Source organism: Pongo abelii, chromosome 16, assembly GCF_028885655.2.
Source record: "Pongo abelii isolate AG06213 chromosome 16, NHGRI_mPonAbe1-v2.0_pri, whole genome shotgun sequence".
Classification (NCBI taxonomy): domain Eukaryota; kingdom Metazoa; phylum Chordata; class Mammalia; order Primates; family Hominidae; genus Pongo; species Pongo abelii.
The window spans coordinates 46605459-46618323 of NC_072001.2; the positions used below are offsets into that span (position 1 = coordinate 46605459).

Below are 12865 nucleotides of genomic sequence, written 5' to 3' on the forward strand. Positions count from 1 at the left end.
AACATTAATATATTCTCTGCCTCTCAAAGGCACGTGAGGGATAAGAAAAGTGTACAAGTGACCAGGCGCGGTGGCTCACACCTGTAATCCCAGCACTTTGGGAGGCCAAGGTGGGCAGATCATGAGGTCAGGAGATTGAGACCATCCTGGCTAACACGGTGAAACTCCATTTCTACTAAAAATATGAAAAACAATTAGCCGGGCATGGTGACGGGTGCCTGTAGTGCCAGCTACTCGGGAGGCTGAGGCAAGAGAATGGCGTGAATCTGGGAGGCAGAGCTTGCAGTGAGCCCAGATCGCGCCACTGCACTCCAGCCTAAGCAACAGAGCGAGACTCTGTCTCAAAAAAAGAAAAAGAAAAAGAAAAGAAAAGCGCACAAGTACATGTGTTTTCTCAGTGGAATTATTGTTCACATTTGGGAAGCTACTCTCTAAACTTGGGTAATTACTCCTCTGGCTGTCTTATTTCTCCTTCGGTAATTATCTCTTCCCACTCCCTATTCCTTAATCTTAGTAATATCCTCTCAATCAAATAGCAACCCTACTGCTCTGGAAGATTATCTCCCTATTTATCTGGATAAATACACACTATTCTAAGAAATTATATTTATTTACTCATGGCTACTTTTTAACCTAGGTGAAGAGGCCCCACAGCACAGATAACATTTTCCACACTGCAGCTGCATAACTCTGTTCTCTAATAATTGATGTCTTACCAGAAGAAGAAGGGATGGACCCAAGAGAGAGGTGGATGCTTCTAAGAATACCCACAAATGAGGAAGGTAGAATAAAAGGACACAAGGAAGGCCTAAGGAGAATTAAGGGAATGAGAGTAGTATGGGGGAATTCTCGATGTGAAGGGAATTCTCTTTCCCAAATATTCTCTCTTAAGATTTCCAAGTATCTGTCTTGTGGGTACACCAGGATAGCAGAGGGAAGGGACTAATGCCACCGTGCTACTCCACCTTAACTGACCCTCCATGCTGAAGCCCCTCATCTCTATTCCAACTCTAGCATTCATTCTCCTTGCTACAAGGACAAAGGTCAAGTCATACCTGGAGCTGGGAAACAAAGCCCTCTCAAATCTGAATATGCATTTTACGAGGAGAGAGAGCAGGAGAGGGGACCACGAGGAAGGCAGAGATTCCCTGACGACCTCATGCCCTTGTACACCACTCGCCTTTACTCTCTGGAGCCAAGAGAGGAAACACATGTGGTGTCTGGAGACCTGTGCCTGCCTGTTCCAATCCCACACCCAGTCATCTCACCACACCCTTCACCTCACTTTACCTTCTCCTCCAGCACAGGAACTAGGAACTACGGAGAGAGAAGCCAAGGGAGAGGAGGAAGAGGAAACTAACGATTCCCTGCCCAACCCCAGCCCCACACCCAGCACCACCAACAGGTGGGCAAGCTTGCCGAGAAAACGCAGAGGGCATCCTGTGAGCAGCAAACACATCTGAGCCTGGAAAAGACGCAGAGAAGTAAAAGATCAAAGGTGAGGTAGGGGACGGGGAGGAAAGTGGGAGAGACAAAAGGAAAACAAAAAGTGGGGGATCATAAGAAGCAGAGGCAGGAAATAACAGGGCTTCAGACTTGGGTGCAGAGTGGAGGTGGAGGACACAGCACAGATGGTGTAAGAATTAATATTTCCCTGGTTCCTCCCAGGGAGTCCTTTCTCAACCTTGTAAGGCGTGCACAGAGGTGGCAAGGAAGCACCTTGCTCCTCTTCCTGGTTCTAAGGAAAAGGTGACCTTGAGCCGGTGGGTGTCTTTCCCAGTGCCTGCCTCTAACCCTGTGCTTTCTCCATATCCTCCTCCGGGATCTGTGTTTATTCCGCGGTTTCCCCGCAGCCGCCCCCGGGAGATGGAAGAGGTGGCTGGGGCAGGCCGAAAGCAGAGGAAAGGTTGGGCAATGTCACCCTTGCACACCCACAGAGTAGACGGATCGAGTTTTGGCTTAAACCGAGGGGTTTGGGGGAAGGGTGTTGGGGTTCAGCTAGTCCACGTGGGTGCTGTCCTCCACTTGGTGCTGAAATCTGGGCGGCCACATCCCGGGGGCGGGTGGGGGCTACATCCCCGGCTTTAGACGCGCGAGTCTCAAGTCCCGCTAATTACCTGGCGGGTGCTGCCCACCCCTGCCCCAGCGCACCTAGCGCGGTGGCAGGCGGGAAGGCGGGGCCTGGGGGAGCCCCCCTCCCCCCTGAGACTGCAGCTGGGGCCTCCCTCTCCTCCGCCCGCCCGCCTGCCACTAGCTCATTGCGCCTCTCCTGCAGTCTGGTTGGCACCGGCTCCCATTCCGGCTCCAGCCTCCAATCCGACCCCCATTTCGGCTGCAGCCTCGGACCTAGCTCCGGCCCTCGGTCTATCCGGTTGCATCCTCCCTCCCTGTTCTGGATCTTATCTTGCGCCAGCGCCTACTCCAGGATCCCGTAGCCAGACCTCAAGCCATGGCTGGTCCCTTCTCCCGTCTGTTGTCCGCCCGCCCAGGACTCAGGCTCCTGGCTTTGGCCGGAGCGGGGTCTCTAGCCGCTGGGTTTGTGCTCCGACCGGAACCTGTACGAGCGGCCAGTGAACGACGGAGGCTGTATCCCCCGAGGTAACAGTGCCTAAGGCGCGGGAGGAGGCGGGGGCAGGTGGTGATGGGAACGAAGGTGCGGGTAGAAATGAGAATCCGAGCAACAGAGAAGGGCTATAATCACGAAGGCCCTGGAGCTGGAGGGCTGTGCAGTCTGCAGACCTCAGTGGGGTGGGGGTGGGGGCCAAAACCATAAAGCAAGAACATTCCTGGGGACCTGCCAAGACCAGCTCTGGCCCTACGAGTTCTAGCTGCACTCGCTGCCCAAATCCCTAATTGTAAAGCCAGGAACTATCCTTTTCGCTCCCCTCCATCTCCTTCCCTCATTTCCTCAATTCCTCTCCTTGGGCTTTTCCCCTCCTCCATCCCTAGTGGTGTGTCATGGGAGGAAAGAACTGAGCAGATCTGAAGAAACTGAGCTGGCCAGCCAGAGACAACTAGAACTATTGGGAAAGCATAGACTCTGAAAGTCCCTAAAGAGATTACCAAGGTTTAGCCTCTTTCTAATTCCCCCTCCTCCCACGGAGCAAAGCCAGACATGGCCAACTGGACAGCTCCCAGGTAACTGCACTAGGTCTAGGCGTCTGTGCCCTCCCTCCATGGTTACTGGGTACCCCCTCCCCAGCGCTGAGTACCCAGACCTCCGAAAGCACAACAACTGCATGGCCAGTCACCTGACCCCAGCAGTCTATGCACGGCTCTGCGACAAGACCACACCCACTGGTTGGACGCTAGATCAGTGTATCCAGACTGGCGTGGACAACCCTGGCCACCCCTTCATCAAGACTGTGGGCATGGTGGCTGGAGATGAGGAGACCTATGAGGTAGGGGGTCCCCAGAGTCTCCCTGATGATCCAACTCATCTTCCCAGTAATCCCAGCTCCTTTCCCCTAAAGACCTCTCACTTTTCCCCAAGACTCTGAGCCCCCCATATTTAAGTTTTCTGACCCGGTGAAATCAATGCACAATTGAAGTCTAGGGAGGGATTCCCTCTCCTTAACCATCTCTCCCTCTTAACTCCCCTTAGGTATTTGCTGACCTGTTTGACCCTGTGATCCAAGAGCGACACAATGGATATGACCCCCGGACAATGAAGCACACCACAGATCTGGATGCCAGTAAAGTGAGTTCAAATATCCCACTTCTGATTTACACTGCCTGTGTACAACACTCTGTATCTCCAACCCCTTCACCTTATTTCCTGACTCATGGTCATTATACTACTGAGCTTTTAACCTTAATGTAAGGAAAGAATCATATCTTAAGGGGCAGCATATATGGAGATGGAAGGATAGATAAGAATGACCATGGCCCAAGGTGGGTGGTTTGGGGAAGGGTCTGCAATGCCCCCTTCAATTCAAGTGCTTTCCCAAAGGGCCTCTTCTTCCAATGCACGCAGGAAGAATGCACAGAGTCCTTTAATGCCTAAGGAAGGTCTCTCCTTTCCCAGGGGCCCTCAGTTCCCACCATGTTTCTGTGACTTATATTCATTTCCCTTATCTCCCAGATCCGTTCTGGCTACTTTGATGAGAGGTATGTATTGTCCTCTAGAGTCAGAACTGGCCGAAGCATCCGAGGACTCAGTCTGCCTCCAGCTTGCACTCGAGCAGAGCGACGAGAGGTGGAACGTGTTGTGGTGGATGCACTGAGTGGCCTGAAGGGTGACCTGGCTGGACGTTACTATAGGCTCAGTGAGATGACAGAGGCTGAACAGCAGCAGCTTATTGATGTGAGGGCCTTAAGAGGGCGCTGGTTGGTGGGAGCAGATGGGGAAGGCTGGGCCAGATGAGACTTGGGCTCTGAGAGGCCCAGGGGCCACCATGAAGATTCTTAACCCAAGTCCCATTACTCTTCCCAGGACCACTTTCTGTTTGATAAGCCTGTGTCCCCATTGCTGACTGCAGCAGGAATGGCTCGAGACTGGCCAGATGCTCGTGGAATTTGGTATGAAGCTGCTCCTTACCTCTTTTGTCTTCATGCCCTCAAAAATGTTTTTTTCCCTCCATCTCTCCCAATTCTTGCCTTGCCTCTTGATCACTGTCCCTCTCCGGCCCTCAGGCACAACAATGAGAAGAGCTTCCTGATCTGGGTGAATGAGGAGGATCATACACGGGTGATCTCCATGGAGAAGGGTGGCAACATGAAGAGAGTGTTTGAAAGATTCTGCCGAGGCCTCAAAGAGGTTAGAGAATATTGTGTAGGGGAGCTAGGTGGGAGGACATAAGGAAAACCAAAGACTAGCATAAATAGATTTATGTAATTTATCAACCAACCCAAGACATGTCTGATAGTAAAAAGGACTATCTAGGACTCTAGGACTAAAGGTATAAACCAGCTGGGACCATACTGGGAAAACCAGGACATGTGGTCACCCTAAGATAAGGAAAAGAGTGTCAGGAACCTTAGGAAGTGAATAAGGCAGGTAATGCAAAGATGGAATAACTGAGATGGCACGTCAGTGCCTGGGATGTGTGCAGTGGGATGGTGAGGTGTGTAGATAAGGAAAACATTCGAGCTTAGATTGATGTTGGTGGGGAGAGGTTGCTGTATTCATGACTCTAATATAACCACCCAGTTGTGAGCCAGGGTAGGCCTTGACTCTGGATTCTATCATTCTTGTTAAAGTATCGGGTCTAGGCTTTAAGTTGAGGGTTCGGAGGGAGACTGGGGAAGGTGGAGGATAGAATGGTTCGAGTTCTAGAATATGTGGCTCTAGATGAGAGGTTGAACTGAATCATCAATCTTACATGGATTGGGTCTCCGTATTCAAGTCTACATTAGAAATCCCCACAAACTCAATTCAATTCTTACTGTATGTTCTCAAACATACAGTTCTATTTTAGGTTTGCAAAGAAAAAGAGCTCCTCTTTTAGATTCTGAGAAGTTTCTACTATTTTTGGCAGGTAATAGATAACATATGCTGACTATGAGTGGGTAGGGAAGTACCTTTAAATTATATGCCTCAGTTTCTTCATCTGTAAAATTGGGATAATGAGATTTTCTACATTTTAGGTTGTTGTGGGGATTAAGTGAAATACAGGTAAAGTACTTGGTCCACAGTAAGTGCTTAATAAGTGTTAAAGTGTTAGCTGCATTATTATTCTAGATGGAAGGGTTTCCCCCCATGTTCAGCATGTAAGATATCCCCTATGCCATGGTTCCTTCTGAACTATAAACAGGATCCCTTTACTCATGTTGGGTAGTGGTCTTTGTAACCATCACTCTGGTAGATCCCTTGTCTCTTGAACTCTAATAGTCATCTTCATGACTACATGGTTAATGGAAGCAAAAAGCCTTCCCTCCACCCCCTATTCCTATGAATCTGGCTTTCCTGCTCTGTTTTCCTCTTTCTCTGCATTCAAACAGGTGCTCCGTTCACAGCTAACAGAACGTTATCTCACCTCTTCCTGGCAAAGTTTACACCTTCATCTTCTGTCTGAAAGGACCCTTCCAAGCTCTAGGCTCATTAGCAAAGCAAAGATAATCGATGCATGCAGAACTCATTGAATAATCAGTCCTCTCTTAGTTCAGTTTACCACCTCTGTTCATTTCCCTAGATCATCCTTAATACACCACTCCTTCAAGTTTTCTTCTTCCACATGAGATATTTTTTCACAATCTCATTATTATGCACATCATAATTTTGCATCATGCATGCATGAAAACAATAACAAACCTTTTTCATTTAAAAAAAGATCAATGTCATTCATTCACAGCCAAGTTTCTGTTCTAGACATATTTCTAGTGTTCTTGTGGGTCTAGCTAAGGGAGGGTCCAGGGTTAATGAAATATCCCTGATTTTTCATTAACAAAACCTTTGTGGACTCAGGTGGAGAGACTTATCCAAGAACGTGGCTGGGAGTTCATGTGGAATGAGCGTTTGGGATACATCTTGACCTGTCCATCTAACCTGGGCACTGGACTTCGGGCAGGAGTTCACATCAAACTGCCCCTGCTAAGCAAAGTAAAGGAGTTGTGGGGTTACAGAGGGGTGTGAGTAAGGAAGGGTGGGTTGTGGATGGGGAGGGAGTGGACCCTTTGGAAAGGAGCCAAACATGTTGTGGCTAAAGGGTCAGGAGACAGGCCAGTCGCAGTGGCTCATGCCTCTAATCCCAACACTTGGGAGGCCAAGGCAGGCAGATTACTTGAGCCCAGGAGTTCAAGACCAGCCTGGGCAACCTGGCAAAACCCCATCTCTACTACAAATACAAAAGTTAGCTGGGTGTAGTGGAGGGTGAGGTGAGAGGATCACTTAAGCCTGGGAAGTCGAGGCTTCAGTGAGCTGTGATCACTCCAGCCTGGGTGACAGAGAGAGACCCTGTCTAAAAAAAAAAAAAGAAAAAAGAAAAAAGAAAGCTCAGGAGACAGAGCTCTGAGCAGGTTCAGGGCTCTTTCAGGTAGGACTAGTCTCTGCCTCTATTGACCCTGCTCCCAATCCCTATCTCCTCCCTAGGATAGCCGCTTCCCAAAGATCCTGGAGAACCTAAGACTCCAAAAGCGTGGTACTGGAGGAGTGGACACTGCTGCCACAGGCGGTATCTTTGATATTTCTAATTTGGACCGACTAGGCAAATCAGAGGTGAGATCCTAAGGGATTAGGATGAGGAGAGGTATAGGTCTGCAGGGGCTGAAATATGGCAGTGAGTGAGCCTCCGGGATGTAACATAATCTGAAATGAAATTCAGGTTGAGTGGGGAGGCAATTGGAAATGAGCAGGCAAGTCAGTCAGTACTAAAGAAAAACTCAGATTATAGGAAGCAGAGATCAAAGATTACTGTCCTTCAGGTGGAGCTGGTGCAACTGGTCATCGATGGAGTAAACTATTTGATTGATTGTGAACGGCGTCTGGAGAGAGGCCAGGATATCCGCATCCCCACACCTGTCATCCACACCAAGCATTAACTCCCCATCGCCAGCTGATGACTCAAGAGTCCCAGGAGTTCTGCTCATTCTAATGATGGCCCATTCTACTTGCTCTGGACCTGCCCCCGCATCCCTTGCCTCCATCCTAGTAAAGACTCCTTGCTATGCTGCAGCTGTCTGTGTTATTTCTAATAGTGGGGTGAGGAGGGAGCAGCCTTCAGGAAATGAAAAGAGGCAGTGGTATTATTTATGATGGAAAGAGACTCCAGATATGGCATCCCGGGAACACTGATTCTCAGGTGGGTGGAAAGCATTAACATTTTACCCATATTCCTCATCAGCTTCTGAAAATAATCACTTCTGTTTGCACTTTATTCATTATGCACTTCTGTTTGCACTTGATTCATTATGACTTAAGATTTCTCTCCCCACAATCTCCTTCTACTGTAGAGACAGGCTCATAGCAGGTGGCCAAGGAAGCTGATAGTCAATACCAGGGACCAGGAAGGTCGTGACCAGTCCTGGAGGCCCCAGGCTGTACTTCGACCTATAATAGACAGGGAATTGGAGTAATATCACAACTCAGCTCTCCAGGAACATTGATACTTGGAAATTAGCGCTCTGCCTGTAGACTCCTTCACTCCAGGGATCTCCCTGGGTGCACTCTAAGAGCCAGACAGCACCAAATTAGGGGTTTGATTCTGGGTCAGGAGATGGAGGATCAAGCTGTGCAGCTGGGAACTCACCTTGCTGTTCTGGGCTCTCCTTCCCCTCATGTTGGGCCCATGCAACTGCTCGTCGCTGCTCAGGACTCAGAAAGGCCATTTGCTCAGGAGTGACAGCCACAGCCTGAGCATTGGTGAGACTAGATAGTTGGGTGGGACTAAACACCACCTGGGGGCGGGGGTAGGAATCAGTGCATGCATGTAGTCCCCGTTGGGCCTTGGCTCTCCTGTGGTCACCCCAGTCCATTAATACTTACAGCAAAATTAGGAGGAGGGATGACAGAAATGGCAAGAGGAGTAACATCCTGGATCTGTCCCTGCAGCAGTGCTGAAAGAGCCAGGTCTGGGATCCCAGCTGTTGAAGCAAGTGGCATCCAAACATTGTCTTAGACTGACCTTCCTTCTCTTCAAACCCATAGACCTTCTCTAACTACTCCCAAAGTGCCCTATCATAGACCTTCCCCAATATATCTCTAGCCCCTTATTTAAACACCCTCTCAGGCCCCCACCTTAAGAATTGCTGGGCAGTCTTCCATCCAGTCCACCCATGGTATAGAAACCAAACCAACTTGCACCAGCAGTGGCCCAGCTCCCCACCTGCTATGGTGCCAATTTCAGTGAAGATCTCAGGCCCCCAGTTACTGACTGGGCCAAACCCACCAGGCAGTACAAGGAGGTGGGCCAGAACCTCCAGTTGTTCCTCAGAGCACTGGAGATGCAGGGTGCCCAGGAAGAGAGCTGCTTGGCTGTAGAACAGTGGGAAGAAAGGAAGAATTCAGCTTCAGCGAAAGGGGCTGTGGTCATGAGACAAAGGAAGAGATGGTTTCAAAAGAGTTCCCTTCCTCCATGGGACCAGACCTTCATGATCCTTCTTTCCCCAGTAAGTCCACCTTTACCTCAGCACCACCACCCTCAGCCCCTTCACAAGTGACCTAAACTCCCAACTGCTGATGTGTTGGAGCTCCTCTGGCCGCAGTCCACAGAGAGTATAACCCAGCGCTGTCAGATGAATGAAGTCCAGGTGGCTCACATGCCGACCACTCTGCCGTAGGAAACTGGAGACCACAATGCGGAGCTGGGGTGGGGGTTGGGAGCACAGGGGAAGGAGAAAAGTTATGGAGAATTAATGGACAGGGAAGTGATAGGTGTTACTGGGTTATATTCTGTTACTATTAAGACCTAAGGAGTCATGCGGAAGGCTGAGGACTCAGAAAAGGATAGAAAAAGAGGAAGCCTCCAGGAAAAGAGGTAGGAGACAGTATTATGTGTCCAGGGCCTCAGAGTGAATAAATCGGAGTCCTGAAGGTCACTAGTATGGGGTATTAACAAAAGATAGAAAGAATGACCAGGTACGGTCACAGGAAAAAATTCCTTGGGCTTTAGATGATCTATAGGGCTGGGTCTGTGGGATGGGTGTTTGGGAAGCGGTAGGGAGGAGGAAAAGTGTTACCTGAGTGGAGCTCCAGCCATCTATCTGCCCCAGGGTGCTCAGCACTCCCCAGTCCACTAGGATCAGCTCCTGTAGTTCCCGATCTCCTAGACCTATTAAGAGCCTACCGAGCTGCAGGATCTGCTCAAGACGAAATCCCCGGGGGGGACCCCACAACTAGGAGAAAGACAGGAACAATGTGAGTGGAAAAGCAGTGGATTGGGAGTCAGACTGCTGGGTTTTAAGTCTTGCCCCTGCCCTTAGCTGTATAACTCTAGGCAAGTCACTTGCCTTTTCTTTAGTTTCCTCCACTATAAAATGAAACCGTTGCCTTACAGTTCCTCTGACTAAGGTGTTTTGAAAGACATTACGGTCAGTGGAAAAGAAGAGAAAACTAACTCTAGTCCATGAGTTCCACACTTTTATGTGCATCAGACACACAGACACTTATTAAAACGCAGATGCCTGGGGCCTAGCACAGTGGCTCACAGCTGTCATCCCAGCACTTTGGGAGGCTGAGGTGGGAGGAATGCTTGAGCCTAGGAGTTCAAGACCATCCTAGGCAACACAGCGAAACCTCATCTCTACCAAAGATACAAAAATTAGCCAGGTGTGGTGGCGTGCACGTGTAGTCCCAGCTTCTCAAGAGGCTGAGGCAGGAGGATCATTTGAGCCCAGGATGTAGAGGTTACAGTGAGCCAAGATCACACCACTGCACTCTAGCCTGGATGCTGGGTGACAGAGTGAGACTCTGTCTCAAAAAAAAAAAAAAAGCAGATGCAGATGTCTGGACTCTTTCTCCCAGAGGCTTATTTTTTAATTTATGAGACAGGGTCTTGCTCTGACTCCCAGGCTGGAGTGCAGTGGTGCGATCTTGGCTCATTGCACCCTCCACCTCCTGCACTCAGGGGATTCTCCTACCCCAGCCTCCCGAGTAGCTGGGATTACAGGCATGCGCCGCCACACCCAGCTAATTTTTTTTCTATTTTTAGTAGAGACAGGGTTTCACCATGTTGCCCAGTCTGGTCTCAAACTCCTGGGCTCAAGCAATCCACCTGCCTCTGCCTCCCAAAGTGTTGTGATTACAAGCACGAGCCACTGCGTGCAGCTTCCGCAAAAGGTTTTATTAAGTCAGTCTAGCATGGTAATCTGGCATTGGCACTGTTCCCGTGCTCGGTTCAGCAGCACATATACAAAAAAATTGGAATGATACAGAGATTAGCATGGCGCCTGTGCAAGGATAACACACAAATTCATGAAGTATGCCATTATTTTTTAAGAAAGAAAAAAGAAAAAAATCTGTTCCCTTGATGATTGTGATATGCATTAAAATTTGGTAACCACTGCTTTAGTCCCTCTATTCATTATACTAGCTCTCTTTCCTCAATATTTATCTCTCCTCACCTTCTACTTGTGACCCAAATCTTCTAACTCTTTTATCTCCTGCTTCCCCCACCTCTCATCCAACTCTCCATTCTCTTCGTGTCCTACATCACACCCAAACAGCTTCCTCATGGCCAACCCCAGTTGGCTCTCCATCCCTAACCTGTTTTGCTTTGCCCATGGCTGCCCGCAGTTCCTCAGGCCCCAGTCCTGGGTCTCCTGCAAATAGTGTCAGACAGTCCTCAAAGTCTGAGAGCTCCATCTCTGCAATCTGGGTTGCAGACCAGGCTGCTGGGAATGTCCCTCATACATCTGCACAACTTGGCACAGGTTCTGAAGGGGGAAGGCAGGGCCAGGAGGTATCTGTAGATGGAATGACTTTCCAACCTTTGGAGCATGGAGCACTGTGGGAAGTAGGGATCGAGGGAGTATTACAGGGTAAGATGTATAGGGCTTAGAAGTTAATAGAACAAGAAGTGATTGGAGATGCCAAGTCCCTCGTTTTATAGATACAAGACTAAGGATGTTGGTCAGGGGTTTCATGGCAGAGCTGAATTTGAAACCAGTTCTCTAGCCTCACAATGTCTCCTTCTAGGGCTCTCCCCAGCAGAGAGCTCCACACTTAGCTGAGCTAGAGCTGAGTCAGCTGTTTAAAGAGACAAGACAGCAGGAAAATGGAAGTTCTGGGATAAAAGAAAACTTAATAGTTTACACACTCCCAGAGCTATAGAATTCTAGAACTAGAAGAGACTTGAAGATCATCCCTCTAAACTCTTTGCTTTATAAATTAGAAAACCCAGCTCCAGAGAAGAGCATATGTAGAACCCAGACCGTTTGATACTTCCTGTACATCCTGCTGGACATGTAAGTATTTGGGTAGTTTCACCTGGAAGATCCTCAGCAGCTGGTCGCACCACCCCTGCTACCAGGGCTGCTTTCTTGGCAGCAAGCTGTGGCCCCCTACACAGCTGTCCAACTCTGCTCTGCTCCCAGCTCTGCTGCTTTTCTAGAAGCCGCTCCAGGGTCTCTGGACCCAAGGCCTCCTGCATGAGAAGGCAGAAGGAGAGTGGGGAGATCTGGACAGATCAGGGCCTGCTGCTATAGCTATAAGTCCAAAGTCCTGTCTCTGTTTTGCAGTCTCCCTCCAGATATAGGCTTCATATCCTTTGCCCTCTTTGGCCACAGGTCCCCATAACCAACTCACCAGTCCCCTCTATGCATTTACTCCCTTCCCTTCTTCCTTCATCTCACCCTGGGGATCAAGGAAATTGCCTCAGTAGACAGAGTGAATACTAGGCGTCCAGCTTGCTCTACTTCATCCTGGCTCCACAACTCTGGTTTCCTGGGGACAGGAAGAAAATCGGGGGCTGGGGAGCTGAGGGAACTGTGAGGAAAAGGAAGGGGAAAAGAGGACATGCTAGGATTTCGGACACAGGGCTCCAAGGGCCCTTAGGAATATGGAACAGACTGCCACTGATGATGGTGGTTGAGGGACTGGGTATAGAATGAGTTAGAATCTGAGGTTCTTGAAGGTCCATACCCAAGAACAGACTCCTACAATAGCAGCCACCCCAGCTCTGTGGCAAATGTCTCTCCTAGGCAGAAGCCTTGCAGCTGACTGAGATGGGACAGCAGGATCTGTAGGGGGATCTGTCGTGTGCTCTCTATCCCCAGGAATCCAACCAAAGGGCCTAAGGTCTCCAGCACTTCCCCTGAGACTGGAGTCTCCTTTGGAGCCTGGAGAAGAGCATCAGAACTTGGACAATGCACTTCTGACTCAGAATACCAGACACCTTGATCAAGACACCAAGCCCTTTGACCTTCCCTCCCTCCTGCTCCCAACTCAGCACCCTATGATGCTCACTACCTTTGTTCTCTTTCTTAAGCA

General features: G+C 49.4%; 2 protein-coding genes and 1 non-coding gene across 5 annotated transcripts in view; 2 read left to right on the forward strand and 1 right to left on the reverse strand.

Annotated features, from left to right (window-relative positions):
* The first annotated feature begins 1101 nt into the window (after positions 1 to 1101).
* LOC100435206 (creatine kinase U-type, mitochondrial) lies at positions 1102 to 7978 on the forward strand. Of its 3 annotated transcripts, XM_054532732.2 has the most exons (10): positions 1102 to 1498; positions 2414 to 2598; positions 3203 to 3401; positions 3605 to 3700; positions 4085 to 4306; positions 4436 to 4521; positions 4636 to 4759; positions 6407 to 6541; positions 7031 to 7156; positions 7363 to 7978. In XM_054532732.2, exons 2-10 carry the CDS (start codon positions 2450 to 2452, stop codon positions 7477 to 7479), a joined length of 1254 nt encoding a protein of 417 aa, XP_054388707.1. In that variant the 5' UTR covers positions 1102 to 1498; positions 2414 to 2449; the 3' UTR covers positions 7480 to 7978. The 3 variants fall into 3 exon arrangements, with proteins under 3 accessions (XP_054388707.1, XP_002825430.1, XP_024088639.1); XM_002825384.6 differs by lacking the exon at positions 1102 to 1498 and having other exon boundaries at positions 2142 to 2598; XM_024232871.3 differs by lacking the exons at positions 1102 to 1498; positions 2414 to 2598; positions 3203 to 3401 and having other exon boundaries at positions 4129 to 4306.
* Positions 7809 to 12865, reverse strand: part of LOC100434832 (stereocilin-like) — a 29349-nt gene continuing 24292 nt past the window's right edge. The window contains 10 exon segments of the mRNA XM_063716632.1: positions 7809 to 7987; positions 8187 to 8334; positions 8423 to 8520; positions 8763 to 8911; positions 9098 to 9240; positions 9616 to 9771; positions 11141 to 11310; positions 11864 to 12020; positions 12229 to 12319; positions 12518 to 12714. Of these exon segments, the coding sequence (XP_063572702.1) occupies positions 7899 to 7987; positions 8187 to 8334; positions 8423 to 8520; positions 8763 to 8911; positions 9098 to 9240; positions 9616 to 9771; positions 11141 to 11310; positions 11864 to 12020; positions 12229 to 12319; positions 12518 to 12714 (1398 nt within the window). The 3' untranslated portion in view covers positions 7809 to 7898.
* Positions 10764 to 10869, forward strand: LOC112129135 (U6 spliceosomal RNA). The gene has a single exon (XR_002911563.1). It is a non-coding gene; the product is annotated as a U6 spliceosomal RNA (small nuclear RNA).